Genomic DNA, 17158 nt, shown 5'->3' with positions numbered 1-17158 from the left:
AATAATAAAATGTTAATATTTTTATGTGCATCGTTACAAACACATTGACCAACTGAGGGATTTTTTTTTTTGGGCTGAATCTCTGTATTTAGCTGTGGGTTCGTTTGACCTGCTGTGTAATGACTGAAGGCCAGTGAGCGAAGAGCAGCAGTGTGAGGACGCCACAGCCCTGCAGCAGCTGGTGGGACTTTACCCGTGGGGCTCATCTCTCTCAGCAGCACAGCCTCTGCACAGCCTTCTGCCCTACATCACACTGTCATTACAGGAAACTGAATCGGCTCTGTTGCCATAACAATGACAAGTTTAAAATTAAATAAGACCTATAAAAATATAGTTTGCCAGTTTCCAAATGAAGCGATTATAGAACAGTGTGCAGATGGACATGAAGGAACCCCGCCCACACCCCCTTATGTTAATAAAATAACAGTAAAGTAACTATAGAATATATCTGTCTTGTTTGTCAGTAGAAAGAATGTCTGCTTGTGTGAGATTACTCTCGTGACATTTGCATCATCACATCCCAGCCAGATGGATGCAAATTTTGTTTCAATCAGATACAGTGAAGAGAACCAGCATAATCCTATCAATTACACACAAACCTCTTCCCACTGTGCAGAAAGTGACACAATCCATTCACCCTTTAAAACTAAGCAGCAACCCCATCTGTGCAAGACTCCAGAGAGCCAAAGAGATGGATTGAGACATCCTAGAGGCACTCCAGACATGAAATTCTTCTGATGAGTCCAGCCAGTAATTGCTCATTCAAAATGTTTCAGAAACATGTGACTGCATTCCTAAAAAAAGAGAAGAAGCAGAAGAAGAAAAATACAGGAAAGGCTGGAAATGGCAAAAGAATGAGGACACGAAAAGGTGCTGAAACCATTCTTTAGTTTAAGCAGTTTGAGTATAAGCAAGGATCGAGCCTGTATTAAAATATTTCAGTGTGATATTTGCCCTGGGTTTGATACCCATGATGAAAAGGTATTTCCCAACAAAAACATATAATTGCACCAATTGGAATGTTTTGAAATATGACTGAACTCTGCACCGATGAGGTCCTCAAGTGTATTGTAGCATGTTATTTTATTATCTGTTTCCACAATCTGATGATTGTATGATGTGACAATTTTTTTTTTGTCTTATTTATTCTTGCTCTTGTATTTATGTTGTGTGGTTCTTGTGACAACCTTGACCTTTGACCTTTTCCAGGATTAAATATCTACTTTACAAAATATCATTATAGCTAAATATAGATAATTGCACACTTCAACAAATTAAAAATGTATAATATAATTAACTATTAGTAACGGATAAAAACATTGTTTATATATATATGCATCCAAATTAAAATGGCTCTTCAACACTCCACATGTCAGTTACAATTGATAGTAGCCTAGTGTTTAAGGTTATCTGTTGAGCCTCTGTGTTGCAGATGGGTGTCTAGACCTAACACCTCCGCTGATTCCCTAGGGACCAACATCTGTTCTCCTTGGCTGCTGACCCCAATGCCTGCTCCAGAAAGCACTATATGGCTGTGAAGATCTTAATGCTGTGTTGTGCCATGACTGTATAAGACCAAATACCATTCAATACATATACATTTTCTGTTTAAATTCCATTATGTTAAGAAATCTGACAATTTTAAGGTAAAATAGAGAACATACTGAGAAATAAGGTACTAGTGACAGACAGTGGAGCGAGAGAGGCAGTCATGCAGGATTTAGAGTGTAGCGGGATGAAGGGCAGACCTCTGCTGGTCTAACAGAGAACTGAAAACACAGTGCTGCTGGTTTCCAGAGGGGAACCCACACCCTGACATCACATGTTTCTGCATTTACCGATCAGCAGAGGGCGCAAGCAGCCTGCCGTTCCCGTCCTGCATTGCATCTTGGATAATTCTTCTACCTCCAGTCTCTCTCAAAAGAGACCCAGCCCTACTCCCTTCTGCAGGATTTCAGAGCTGCAGAGGCCCTTCCTCACCACCAACACCAACCAGACAACACCCAGGAAACCAGAACACAACACAGCACACTCTACATATCTGATCGTGGATACTATAATCTGAACACATATATCTGCAAATAGGGGAAAACAAGACATTATTTTTAAAAAGACTTTATAAAAAAAACACATTCCCTCAGTCTCAAATATTCAATTTGGTAGTGTAATCTTTCACAGAGATCTGCATTTATCCAGTGGGGAGGGTGATGGGTGCTTTTTAACATTTTTTTTTTTCTTTCTCAGCTAAGTGCTGGGCGGGGCAGTGGACTAATGATATCTATCATCTCTAAGTAGTGGAGCGACCTTTACAGCACACTGAGGTCATGCTGAGCATGATGGAAAATACATACACACTGATCTGTGAGAATATAATGTGACATTCTAAACATGGCCTATTATGATGCAAGTCCTTAGCACAAACACACATACACACTAACACCTTACCAGTTGTAAAGGGCATGCACGCTTCTCACTATACCAACACACACCCCACACAAACTGAAGTTGCATATCTCCTCAGCATACAGTCATTCATACACCACACATTTATTTAGCACTAGTAGATAAAGACCACATTGTTAAATTAGCCTAGACATCTTGTGGAAAGGTCCTGCTCCCTGGCACCTTTCATGGCTGCCACTGCTCCCTCAGGGGACGGGCTAACTGTAGTGAGCAAATTTCACTGTGCGTGTGATCACTGTCATGACATATTGCATAAATGATGTGTATTATAACAATTGCTGAATATTTGTGTTGAAAGTGCAAAAAAGGCTGTGCATTCAGGACTGCATATGACTAGGTTGCATGAGCCCATTGCAACCCACTTGTGTTTGAGAACATGAAAGCGCAGTCGTGTTTGTTTTTATAAAAGACAGGGTCTTGTTTGTGAATATGAAATTGTGGCTTTAGGGAAGTGACTGATGTTGCACGAATACACTGTGCACATTCCCCAGCTGGGCCTTTGCATAAGTGGCTGAGGCAGGCTGGCTCTGCGCAGGATGCCACCAGTGTGACCCTCTAGCCATGGTGAATAATGGATGAAGCGGATTTGTGACTGAAGGACGTGGTGACATTTCTGAATCACCCATAAAACCCCAACATCAAAGGAGAACATCAAAAGGCTAACCAAACGAAAGAATAAGAAAAAGTGAGCAGCAGAGGGAGAGACAAACAGAACAAGACATGTTAACAATGTAAAAAGCCCCACCCATATTAATGCAAAAATGTGCTATTTGCCCCTCTTCACATAGGGAAAAATTGATTGAATTTCTCGTGCAGAAGCCTATTACATGACCTCATCATTAAATTGGATTTTGTTATGTGATGTGCTTTCAGTGTGTGATGCTGTGATGGGTAAGATGTGATAGCAAGGCCCATCTGATCAGAATAAAAAGTCAGAGTAGGACACTTTGAAATATTGTGGATTTATTAAGTGGAAACACACACTAATACTAAAACACTGACATGTACAGAAAAGCAAATACTAAATCAAAAGGTTTAATCTGAGGACATCAATAAAATTACAATAATCCTAATGGTAGTGAGACAACTATTTAATGATACGAACAGCACATTTCATCAAGCTGGTGTATACCATGTATACTACATGGTTTAAAGTTTACACGCACAATTCCCAAATTCATACCAGATATTGTAATATTGCAACTGATATAGTGTATTAGCAGTGTATGGTCATTATAATTATAATTTCAACCAAGTTGTGTTGGCTACTGTTTTGCTCAAATCTCTGAAAGGGATAATCAATGGATTTTAAATGATTATTCATTTTTTGTGAAACAATGATGCTTCTGGAATTTAGTAAGATGTGGAAATTAAGAAACTATCTGAACCATCCAATGTTATATGTTAGTTACAAGTTCACATGAACTACAAACCACAGTAATCCCATTACAGTAATAAGTAGTGCAATATTCCCACAGTAACTTTCTGAAACAATATCATACTGCTGAGCCATCGACACAGACTTCACAGCACTTTTCCCCTGAGGAAACACTATTAATTAAACAGTGGATCATTAAAAATAGATTTTCCGAAAGTCAAGAGCAGGGTAAAAAAGTTTGAATCCCTTAAGAATTAAGTCAACAGTAAGTGTCCTACAGTTGAATAAATACGTGTAGAAATTAACAAGCAGGATGCGGAAAGGCATCCTGACCCCCTGAAGTCTTTCATCACCCATGGCTTCCTGCGCCTCCCCTTTCTCTTTTCATCCATTCTCAGCACAGCAGGAGACAGAGCTTGCTTTCTACCAGACACAAGCTGAGATCTTCTAAACTACTCCAAATGCATTTCATGCAAGAATGTCTAATCATGATAGGCACCTACTGTATCTGTAGAAAAGGTCATTTGTGAAGGAAAATAAGACAGCAATCAACATCTAGTATTACTCAGAAAATTACAGATGTACAGATACTTGCAAGGATTTTGTTTCAATGACAAGTGATAAGTAGACCTGAATCTAATCTGATTCTGTTGTCTCATTATGGGGGTTCAGATACAGCCTGGTAATTAAAAGCTGACCTGGATCAAATGCATACAGATGAATGCTGTTCCTGCAACTGATGCTACATGATCAAGCCTTATTTAGGCACACTTTGAAATGATTATACGTATAACAATCACAGTAGAAAAAGATACTAGACTTTTCAGTTTATTAATTGGAAGAGACAAAAGAACAAAGAACTTTGTAGCTGACAAGCGCATCAGGCTTTAGCAGACAGGACAGACAGAGAAGGCAACAAATCATCAGGGACGGACGATAAAGAAGACACCAGAAGTGAGAAAGTGACTGCCCGGGGGCAACAGAAGTGAGAAAAAGAGATAATAGACTAAGAGATAGATGAATATGAGAGGCGAGAAAGTGAGAGAGAGGTTGAGAGGGCTTCTCTCTTACTTAATTTGAGGCTGAATTAACCCTCCTGCATTCAAATCCCCCGGCCTCTGCTCCACCAGTCCAGAGACCCCCAGACCTCTAATCCACATATCTCCCTCCACCAGCCAGCCTGAGCGGAACCGAGCACTGACCCAGTTGCTGGGATTCTCGTCCTCTGTCAAGGACTGGAGCTGACAGGGCCCATAGGGTAGCAGTAGCAGGCCTGCAATATTATGGAATTGTTCTGAGTAAAAGAAAAATGTCCCCAGTGTCTGCAATGTTAGCGCCTGTGGGATTCTGTACAGCATAAAATTACACAGAATCAGGATGTAGCCACACACACGAGTCTCAAAAATCTTTCTACCTTCATTTAAAGGTGGAAAATAAAGAAATGTTGCTGTTAACCTTGCAATATACAGTTCTTTATTTCATATCTGCTGGAACTACATGAAAGACATCAAATGGTTATCCAGACTCACCAATGAGACTTCAAATATGCAAATAATTGTTTACTTGTTAAAGATGCATGCTGCTACTGTTCCTAAAAAACAACAGGTCTTAAAATGTCGATCAAATAATAAAAAAAAGACTTCATTTATTGCTATTAAGTACACTGGAGAAATGAAAAGACAATCAAATGTGTTGCAATGAAAATATCAGTGTGAACAGAGTAAAATGTAATGTTTTGTAAAATGTGGCTTTGGTGGAGGGCACACGACAGCACGGCACCCTACGGGATGGTGCTTTGCTCAGTGACACCTCAGTGGCACCTTGACGGATCGGGATTCAAACCGGCATTCTTCTGATTACAGGGCCGCTTCCTTAACCGCTAGGCCACCACTGCACCATCTGAATCCTACAAACATCCAACAAACTTCTAAAATATCATCCGTAAAATATCATCCCCTAACTTCAATTTTCTGATACTGACAGCCTGAAACCTCAACGTACCTTCGGATGTCTAGCAGAATCCATAAATAAACAGGTTGGTTTTGCTTTTGCTGTAAAAGTGCGGTCCTTTACACTCTGTATTAAGTTTAAATAGCATATCTGATAGGAGAATGATGGTGTCCTATCCATTTACATTTACAGCATTTATCAGACGTCCTTATCCAGAGCGACTTACAATCAGTAGTCATAGGGAGTACATGAGCGAGAGTAATGACGATGCCTACAATAAGCAGGTGATGAAAGATTCTGAATCGTTTCAGGAAAAGAAAAAGCGCGATTTTACTACTCTGTGGAAAGGTCGCTGTTCTGGTGCTGAAAACCTTCAGCATTGTGAAGCTCAGCAACTAATTTTCACAAATGCTGCATGCCTCAAGTTTCTGTTTTATTAAAGTTTTTTAATTAAATGTTAATATTAAAACTGCTCACCTTTACTGTATTTGGAAGAGTTTGGGTTTGATTAAAAGTGTCTCCTCCATTAATACTGATCAGATCCGCGTCTGCTGGCGGGAACGATGGAGGAAGAACCACCACGTCACTCTTCAGTGTGTCTGAGCTGAAACACACGTCATACTGCTGAGTAGATTTCGAGTAAGACCAGGTCCCGTCAGGGTGGGAGGTGATGACTGGAGTGCTGTACTTGCTGAAACTTCCAGCTGCCTTGTAACATTTAACTGCTAATAAACTGATGAGGCTCAATAAAAACAGGAGAGAAACCGCGATGATGGCGACGAGCAAATAGAGATTTAAATCAGAAAAGTTCTTCTCCTGCACCGGCGCCTGTCTGAATGTTGTCTCAGCGTCATCAATCATCTCAGACACCACAACATCGATGGACACGGTGGCTGAGAGAGGAGGTTCTCCATGATCACAGACCACGATCACCAGCGGATGGCTCCTCAAGTCATTGTCACTCATCCTCCTCTTGGTCCTGACTTCTCCAGTGCTGCTTCCGATTCGGAACAGGTTGGTGCTTTTGGGCTCAGAGATGTGATACGAGAGCAGCGCGTTATAACCAGAGTCTCCATCTACAGCTCTGATCTTGGCCACAAAGTACCCCGCTTCAGCAGAGTAGGGAATGTTCTCAGCGTTCACAGAGCCGTGCTCAGAATAGGGAGGGAGAACAACAGGACTGTTGTCGTTCTCGTCCAGGATGAACACGTTCACGGTCACGTTACTGCTGAGAGGAGGAACTCCGGAGTCTGTAGCCTGGACCACAAAACTCAGCTGCTTCACTTTCTTCGTAGTTAAAAGTCTGCAAGCTAAACATCTCACCAGTTATAGAGTTGATGTTCACCATAGCGGACGCAGGCGATCCGCCACCGCTCCGTCCTACCAAAGCGTACGACACGCGCGCATTTTCACCCACGTCCAGGTCGTGCGCGGTGACGGTGGCCACGTGGGCGCCGGCGGGACTGTTTTCCTTCACGTAAACTTGGACAGCGGCTCCCGGAAAGCGCGGGGCGTTGTCGTTCACGTCAGAAACGCGCACCGTCACTACACTTGAACTCGTGAGTGGCGGGGACCCTTCGTCCGTCGCAATAACGGTGATGTTGTACGCGGACACGGTTTCCCTGTCCAAAGGCCCGAGCACGACCAGCGAATACGAATTTTTATAGGACGACTGCAGCTGGAACGGAAGTCCCTCCGTGATCCTGCAGGCCACCTTCCCGTTCGCGCCCCCGTCTCGATCCGAGACCGTGATCAGCGCGAACGCCGCCCCGGGCTGGACGTCCTCGCTCAGGTCCCGGGCGAGGAGCGTGGCGGAGATTTCCGGACGGTTGTCGTTCTCGTCCGTCACCTCCACCAGAACCTTGCAGCTGGTGCGCCTCGGGGAGTGGCCGTTGTCCCGCGCCTGCGCGCGCAGCTCGAACCCGGCCCTCTCCTCGTAGTCGATCTCGCCTCCGACGCTGACGTCTCCCGTCTGCGGGTCGATCGAGAACGAGTCGAGGGCGCCGGGTCTGTCGTGTCCCACGAACGAGTACACGACTTGGCCGTTCACGCCCTCGTCGGCGTCCGAGGCCGAGAGAGTCCCGATTTTAGTCCCCGGACGGGTGTTCTCCCGAACCTGGAACTTATACAGGGGTTTGCTGAAAACCGGGTTATTGTCGTTTATATCCAAAACGTTCACGGCGACAGCCAAAGTTGCCGATTTGGGCGGCTTGCCGCCGTCCAGCGCCGTGAGCGTGAGTCGGATTTTGGAAACGGTCTCCCGGTCCAGGTGTTTCTGGAGGACCAGCTCTACAGAACCGCCCTGCGCGTCCAGCGCGAAATGATCGCTGGCGCCCAGTTTATAGGTCTGTACCGAGTTCGCGCCCACGTCCGGGTCTTCTGCCGGTGGCAAGGAAAAGCGGTCTCCGGGAAGCACGTTCTCGATAATATCTAACGTGATGCTGTCCACCGGGAAAACGGGAGGGTTGTCGTTAATGTCCACAATGTCGATCTCGAAGCGGTAAAGACGCATGGGGTCGTGCGCCATGGCTTCGAGGACCACGGAGCATCTAGGCGTCCGGGGGCACATTTCCTCTCTATCGATCCTGTCGGTCACGAACAGAGCTCCGGTCTTCAGGTTCACGTCGAAACGCCTTTTCGTGGCGCCGCGCACGATCCGGAAGGCGCGGGTCTCCAGCTCTGGGACGCCCAGGTTAAGGTCCTTCGCGACGTTCCCCACGGCGGTCCCTGCAGCCACTTCTTCCGAGACCGAGTACACGATCTCGCCGCGAGACAAATCCCACAGACAAAGAAACAGCAGAGCGCGGACGAACGAGGCCATCTCGGCGCGTAAAACGTGACCGGTCCAGTGATAACGATGTTCCTCTGCGCGTAAAGGGCCGTGGTCTGAACAAAACGCACCGTGGACGGAACATGAGGCAGCAGTCCTTCCAGTTAGTTCGGCTTAACCCTTCCTCTACTGCATGCTACAGTGCAGAGGAGGAGTTTGTACAAAATTAAAATCGACGGTCTACAGCGACACCTCGTGGTTTGCAAAGAAACCTGCACAGATTCGGATACGGATGATAAGAGATATAAGCCTTAGAATGCATTACAAAAACATTATATCACCCAACACAAGTGAGAGGAAAATGCACTTCAGCACAACAAGCCAAAGGAGAATACATTTCTCAGTCAAACTTTTATCACAGAAAAAAAACTCAAATTGAATGCAAGGGGTCAACTGAACAGATTTGATTTTGAGAAGTCTCGCAGAAACACAAGCATGAGGTCATAGAAATGAGTATTGTGAATACAAATACAAAGTGTATTTGTGAATGTGTATCAGAATTTTACAGAACTTTTTTTTTTTTCAGATTGATCCAAACTATGATTTCAGAACAGGAGGATACTTTCAAGGTATTTTGGAGGTCCAAAAATAAAGTCCAGGACAAACCCTACATCGAAAACCTATGTAGGTTGTATGTGGGTTGACACCATCTGTTCAATATTTACATTTACATTTAAGGCATTTGGCAGACACCCTTGTCCAGAGCGACTTACAACGAGCATCCATGTTACAATCATTGAACCAATCGATTCTGGTTCACTAGGACCCCAAACTATGAATAGTAGTTTCTATACATAAGTCAGACAATAAGAAGGTTACAAGTTAATCTAAATATTCTCTAAAGAGGAAAGTCTTGAGCTGCCATTTGAAAGTGCTCAGTGACTGAACTGTTCTGACCTCGAGGGGAAGTTCATTCCACCGAGGACCAAGACAGAGAAGAGTCTAGATGAAAGTCTTCCTTTTACCTTTAGCGATGGAGGGACCAGGCGAGCAGTACTGGAGGCTCGGAGTATACGAGGTGCAGTGCGAGGTGTAATAAGGGCTGTGAGGTAGGATGGTGCTACTCCATGTTTGGCTTTGTAGGCCAGCATCAGTATTTTGAATCTGATGCGCGCAGCTACTGGGAGCCAGTGGAGGGAACGTAGCAGAGGGGTGGTGTGGGAAGGCAGTGCCAAGCAGCGAGGATCTCAATAAAGAGAAACTTCTGCCTCCAGATATTCAAAAACGTCTCCTGGCCTCTAAGGAAAAATTCACAACAGTTTTGGTGCCGTGACCCAGAATATAGGTCCTCACCTGAATCCAGGCTGAAACTTCAAGCTCAACAAAGATCTGAGTTCGTTTGAATTTTCTGTGCCACCAGAAAAGTGTTAACAAACAGCTGCAGGGTTTGGTTAACAGACTAGTAATCCTCTGTTTCAAAGCAGGGAAATTTTGCATTACGTGCTAAAATCATTTATCCTCTGGTTCAGGGAAGATTAGCATTACGTGCTAATATCTGTTATCCTTTGTTTCATCAGAAAATACATTTACATTTACAGCATTTATCAGACGCCCTTATCCAGAGTGACTTACAATCGGTAGTTACAGGGGACAGTCCCCCTCCGGGAGACACTTAGGGTTAAGTGTCTTGTTCAGGGACACAATGGTAGTAAGTGGGATTTGAACCTGGGTCTCCTGGTTCATATGCGAGTGTTTTACCCACTAGGCTACTACCACCCACCCAGAATAATTGTTCATCCTCTCTTCAGGGAGAGAAGATTAGCGTAAAGTGCTAGTAGTTTGTGTTGTCTTCTGTTAATTCAGGAAAGGTTAACAATAGTTGATCCGTTTTAACAAGCATATCCTCTGTTATTCTCGTGATTGTGTGGTAACAAAGAAACTCACAAAAAATGGTTAGAAAGAATGCTAGGCTGGTCCCCACAAATGAAAAAGGTGGTTTCGCAACTCAGATAACGAATTCAAATCACTGTTAGGAGTATAAATGAACTAATAGTAACTGAAAAAGTTAGACAACAATTAACTAAGAACTATGAGATCCATCCAGACAAGACTTGACGTGTGTATGAGTGTAAAAAAGTACTTGGAGCATGAATTTGGAAAAACAACGGGAAAGGCATTATCCGCTGCCACAGAGAATTTGATTTAATGCTAGCTACACAACAGTCTCAGCGTAACTCATAGAGATAGAGGGACAGAACAAAGAGCTTCAGGGTAGAATATCCACTTTGACAAAAAACTGATATGGAAGTTACTCAGCCTGATAACATTTGTCCTGACTTACAAGATTTCTTTGAAACACATCCAATCAGTAACTGATGTGCCTTTAGATTCGGTGAAGGTATGTGGTGCTAGGAGAAGATCGTAGGGAATTGAGGAAATTGAAAGTGTTCCTCCCAACTCTTCTGTCTTCATGATCAAGCAATTTAAAAAATGCTGGGACCTAAAGAGATTGTCCCAGAGCTTACCCTCAGCATGCACAAATTTTTTTGAATTTAGGAGAGCACTGATTAGCAAAATGCGTCAAAATACAACTTTTCACACAGCTGATGTCACAAATTCTAACTGAATCTGAATTCAACAGTTTTGAGTCTGCTGTTACTTCTGAACTGCAACATGCCAGTAAAGGCGATTTAGGAGAAGGTGTTTTGAAAGTCCTAAAGAATATCATGGGACCCAAAAAAGACTGGTCCAGATTCACTAACTGTGTACAAAGGAAAGAGTGAACTGTGAGTGAATATACTAAAAGGTTTGGCCAGTCAGCTGTAACTTATAGTGGAATAGCTGATGATCCTGAAAGTGTGCTAGATGACAAGTCCGCATCTTGTCAGATGGCCTTTGTAAACGAGAGCAGAAAATCCTTGTGATTCCGAGATTTTAATTGGTCTAAGTAAACTCTCAGAAATAACCTTAGCTACTTGGGAAAGAGATGCTGATGTTAAGGCAAAAGTGAGAGTAGCAGCAGCTACGTTTAGCATTTACATTTACTGCATTTATCAGACGCCCTTATCCAGAGCGACTTACAATCAGTAGTTACAGGGACAGTCCCCCCCTGGAGCAATTTAATGTTAAGTGACTTGCTCAGGGACACAATGGTAGTAAGTGAGATTGGAACCTGGGTCTTCAGCCTGACTACAACCCTGAAGTAGTTCCCCAAGTGACCAGTTAGGACTGCTTGCTCAGACTCTTTTAACAGCACAAAGAGAGCAGGAAAAAAATAATAGTTGGGGCTGTGAGTAGCTACCTTTCCCATATAACACATCACATTGTAAAGCTGTTCCTCCACCTACAGGGATAGGACTGGATATATAGACCTTTGAGGTGCCCAGGGAAGAACTGAATGCAACAGGCTTTGGGGGCCAACCCTGAGGTGAAGACTTCCTCATAGGCCTTCATCATCCACTAGTCCATCCTTACCTCACTGTTCTTCAGGTATCACGGGAATGAAGAACTAGGGAAAGAAGTAACAACAAGACTAGACTCAGATTGAACACAGGATAGTTTGCAGTCTTTTACAACATATACCTGATGATCTGTTGTTTTCTTTCTTACTCTGTGCAGATGCCCCTTGATGGCTGTCCCGAGACCCACATCGACCCACTCACATGTGTATGAAGCTACAAACTCTAAAGGACAACTAGACACACTGCTTAGCCAACTGTCGTGGAAGACAGAACATAAAAACACAACGCAGAAAGTCAAATGGAAGAACTTCAGTCATCCATCAACATAATCAAGATTGCTGTTCTAGTAATCATCATGAACATCGCGCAAACTATAGACAAGCCAGAAACAATATATTCTTAGAACTGAAGAACATGTCAAGAAATGCCTTGTTTGCTGGAAAGAACGTAAGCTTATCGAATTCTGTACAGAAACTAGCTAATAATACAGCTTCGGCCCTAGGTAATATCACGGACACTCTCGCTTCACACAAGATTACATTCTAGCAATGCAAGGGGGAGCCAGCACCATCATTGTCCCTGTATTCTGCACCGGGGTAATGGATCCAACAGAGAACTTGAACAAAATCCAAAAGGACATTCTTGATCTTTCAGAAAAATTACATCAAATGACTGAAGATAATTCTTCATGGTTCGGAGAACAGTTTTTCTTACTGGTATACTACCTATGCGTCCACAGTACACTCTAAAAAACGCTGGGTTGTTTTTTCAACCCAAATGCTGGGTTGAGTCTGTTGTTGGGTTGATTTAACCCAATTTGGGTTGAAAATCGGTCTCGATCTGTAACCCAGCGGTGCTGGGTTGGGAACGCGGACCTGAAAGAGAGCACGCACGTCACGTCAACTACCTGGGACATCAGCGAGAGGAGCCGCCATTGTCTTTGCACCGTCTTTAGTTTCTGAGGGGCGAAAAAAAAAAAATTCTGAAGGGCGAAAAAATTATTTTATGAGCGAAAGCCGCGGGGTTAGGAGACGGGCGGAAAAAAAATTCTGAGGCAAAAGCTGCGGGTTGAAGGACAGAGGAGAAATTTTTTCTTGCTAACTAACACTTGCTATGCTAACAATGCTTAATATCTTGCTAACTAACACTTGCTATGCTAACAATGCTTAATATCTTGCTAACTAACACTTGCTATGCTAACAATGCTTAATATCTTGCGACTGCATTGGGGCCAGCAATTTGTGTGTACTCACTCACACGGAGATAGGTAAGCTTTATTTTGCATATACAATGTGAAAGGGGGTTTTGGGGTTTAATGTTGTATTTTAGAAGTATACCTTTCTGTCTACATTTGTCTGTTTCCCTCAAGTTTGGACTTTTTTTTTTAAAGGAGTTTTGCTTGCTGCAACGAGAACCATTTTGTGGATGAACAAGGTGAGTTTTCTCTATTCAAATTAGAAACTGCTGGAACAGTTGTAGTTTGAAACATGCATTTAATTATGAGGTCATCTTAAGGGAACAGTGAGCATTTGATACTTGCAGTAATGTGTTTTTAGAGTAGCTCTCTACTTATCTACATACAGTTTTGTAGAATTCAAATTATTTCAATGTAGGTTTGAAAAAGTAAACACCCACTTTCAACATATGCCAGTTTTTTTTTTTGCACTACTAGTTTTGTTTAAAGCCACTTTAAAATGCTTTGGAAATGCAAGTACTATCTGCGAGAAGAGCACAGTTTTTTAAACGTTACAGGCTAAAATATGGAACTTATGCAAGAAGGAACTAAGCCCTTTCCTTGCTTGCATCAGGAATCACATTTGCTCTTAGACAAGAGGAGGTTGTAAAGGATGAACCTGACATCAACCAGATGATCCAAAGCTGGCCAGTGCTTTTTTGACTGAAAACCAGGTTTGTGGATGTGTCCTTTAATGTTTTTTTTTTTCTTATTTGTTTTACATACATGATGTTCAGAGAGGTTTATTTGTGTTATAAATAACTCTGCCTGAATATCAAAACTGAGCATATTTAATATTTTTCAGGTTTACCTGGAATTTAACAGGATTGTTGGTAGAAATTTTAAAGAATAGTTCTTTGGTGTTCTTGATGGGTTGTGTCCAATTTTGATGGAAATTTCAAGAGGAAGACAGGTCGGATAGAAAAGCAATTAGCTGACCTGCTACAACACAACGGTGGGTTGATATTTCTCCTTTCTTCTCATAATGATATTGATGGTTAGTTCAATACATAAACTGTTCTCTTGTGGTATTTCTCTATATGGACAAATAAACTGATATAAGATTTATTTCCTTTGTTCTACATTCAAGTGTGTTTTATACCACTTTGCAGAGCACAGAGCCAACAGCCATTAGATGCCTTGTCCTGAGAGGACTTCCAATAATTCTTGGAGATGATGCATCTATGTTCTTCAAGAGCAGTTCAGTGAGTAAACCCTTTCTCCATTTGTACCATTCAAATATCAAATTGTGTAATATACCACCTACTGTCACAACATGAAAGACGCCTATATATAAACACACAAAATAGATTGTTTACAGTGCCTAAATTAAAATCACATTGAATTACAAAATCTATAATATTAGATAATTCTATACAGTTGATTGTAGACAAATTGCTGTTAACCTGCATATTCTCTTTTTGTCATGTTTCTTGCACTATGTAGAGTCTATGGAGACTCCATGGACATCCCAGTGGGAATCCTCTATTATGAGGACAACAGTTCAGCAAGCCCAGCATTACCATAACTCAACCCCTCAAGACTGGGCATCAACCGAGAGGGCAAGGGAAGCACTCACCAACCTACCTCAAGCAATGTGCCTCTTGTTTGGCTTAACCTACGCACTTCACCTGCAGCACCCAAAGTGCTTGAAAACGCGTTTACCTTCATTCAGCAGGCAATGTGAAATTAAGGTAGAAGTGAGCTACATCCAAAGGTTCAGAAGCTGAAGAATGAGCTAGCAGGGTAAGACACAATTATGTTTATAGCACAGCTCTTCATGCCTGATTATTGTACAATTACTTTGCAGTGACTAGAGCAAATAGGCTTGCAGTTGTTCATTTTGTATCTGATTCTTCTTGTGCTTGATGTGTCTAGTATTGTATTATTATTTTTTTTACAGAGGGCACATTTTAGGAAAGTTGCAAGTTTATTTTGACCAAATCTGATCCTTACTGCATAGATGTTCTTAATGCCTGCTTTGTTGTGTGTTTCTTACAGATGACTCTTATATCTTAGTTTATGCATGATAAGAAAACTTTTTTTCATTACATTTACATGTCAAATTGTGTTTTTCTTAAGTTAATTTGGCTTCAATCTGATTCATTGTTACTGACTTTATTCCAGAAACACTGTGACTACATTTTCATAAAAATTGTCTTAATGTTGAGGTGGAGATGGAAAAAAAAGTCTTAAATTCATATGGACACATTTTTTACATGTTTTGTCATTAATAAAATTCCATTATTGAAATATGTATTGCTGTATAATTGTTTTTATTTTAGTAATTTTAATCACAAGTTTCTATATTAAATTTCTGACCCATTTTGGGTTCCATTCAACCCAGCAGCGTAGTCATTTTTAACTAATAGTTGGGTTAATAATCACAACCCAGCATGCTGGGTTAAACGTGTAACCCAACTTGTTGGGTCAAAATAACCCAGCGTTGGGTTGGTCCCTTTTTGACCCAGCGCTGGGTTACCAAAATAACCCAAATTGGGTTGTTTTTAACCCAGCAGTTTTTAGAGTGTATCAAGTGTTGAATTCGACAAATGACCCATGACCATCATGAGGAAATAACAGTTCCAACCAGAAAAGACCCGTAAAAACTTCACGTACCCTAGAAGCATGTTTGTTTCTGTGTCAGCATGCTTTTTATATCACTACAGAAATGTTTCCTCTTTTTAAGTGTCTAAATTTGTTATTAGAACTCTCAAAGGGGGAATTGCAAGATTTCAAATTTATTCGCTGACATAGCAGCATATGAAAAGGTGCAGTACATTGTATTTTGCATTTAAGGTAAAGTGATGACATCAGAAAAATGTTTGATTGAATTGATGATTTGATTAGGACTGGTGTGAGTGGTTCATTTGCATGCTTTGTTCGTCACCCAGCTGCTTGATCTCTTGATCTAGGCACTGCCCCCTAAATGTATATAAAGCACAATGTATCCCTGCCTTAGTTAGATGACTTTTTGATGACTGAGGTGCCAAGGAGCGAGAATTTGAATATAGAGAAACTGAAAAATTCACAACAGTACACACTATGAACAGCCTCAGGTAGAAAATTGGATCTCTTTAATAGCCTTGAACAGTCTACAAACAATTTGAAATTGTTTGTAGACTGTTTTTTAGCTCTGTGTTGATGTTGGGTGCACTGGGCATTAATGTTGTCCAGTCAGCTATTCTGGGCCCTTAAAATGTGAATAATTAATGAACATGTCAGTTGTGTTGATTTAATAAGACACCTTACCTTTGATGTGTTTGGAAGGGTTTGTGTCTGATTAAAGGTGTTTGTTCCATCAAGACTGACAAGTTCTGGTTCAAAAGGTGGGAACGATGGAGGAAGAACCACCACGTCACTCTTCAGTGTGTCTGAGCTGAAACACACGTCATACTGCTGAGTAGATTTCGAGTAAGACCAGGTCCCGTCAGGGTGGGAGGTGATGACTGGAGTGCTGTACTTGCTGAAACTTCCAGCTGCCTTGTAACATTTAACTGCTAATAAACTGATGAGGCTCAATAAAAAGAGGAGAGAAACCGCGATGATGGCGACGAGCAAATAGAGATTTAAATCAGAAAAGTTCTTCTCCTGCACCGGCGCCTGTCTGAATGTTGTCTCTGCGTCATCAATCATCTCAGACACCACAACATCGATGGACACGGTGGCTGAGAGAGGAGGTTCTCCATGATCACAGACCACGATCACCAGCGGATGGCTCCTCAAGTCATTGTCACTCATCCTCCTCTTGGTCCTGACTTCTCCAGTGCTGCTTCCGATTCGGAACAGGTTGGTGCTTTTGGGCTCAGAGATGTGATACGAGAGCAGCGCGTTATAACCAGAGTCTCCATCTACAGCTCTGATCTTGGCCACAAAGTACCCCGCTTCAGCAGAGTAGGGAA

At 42.3% G+C, this 17158-nt stretch overlaps 2 protein-coding genes across 2 annotated transcripts in view; both read right to left on the bottom strand.

Moving 5' to 3' along the window:
• The window catches only part of LOC114791987 (protocadherin beta-16-like), a 258171-nt gene that overhangs the window by 209426 nt on the left and 31587 nt on the right, over positions 1-17158 (bottom strand). The gene's annotated exons all lie outside the window — the stretch shown is intronic.
• On the bottom strand, positions 3597-9198 carry LOC114791993 (protocadherin alpha-13-like). Its single transcript, XM_028982680.1, is given in 3 exon segments — positions 3597-5747; positions 6269-7075; positions 7077-9198. Coding segments are annotated over 3 exon segments (2370 nt in total). The 5' UTR covers positions 8613-9198; the 3' UTR covers positions 3597-5720.

This window comes from Denticeps clupeoides, chromosome 6 (assembly GCF_900700375.1).
Source record: "Denticeps clupeoides chromosome 6, fDenClu1.1, whole genome shotgun sequence".
In the NCBI taxonomy this organism is placed as follows: Eukaryota; Metazoa; Chordata; class Actinopteri; order Clupeiformes; family Denticipitidae; genus Denticeps; species Denticeps clupeoides.
Note: the sequence above shows the minus strand (reverse complement) of the source record. Positions and strands in the feature narration are given on the sequence as shown.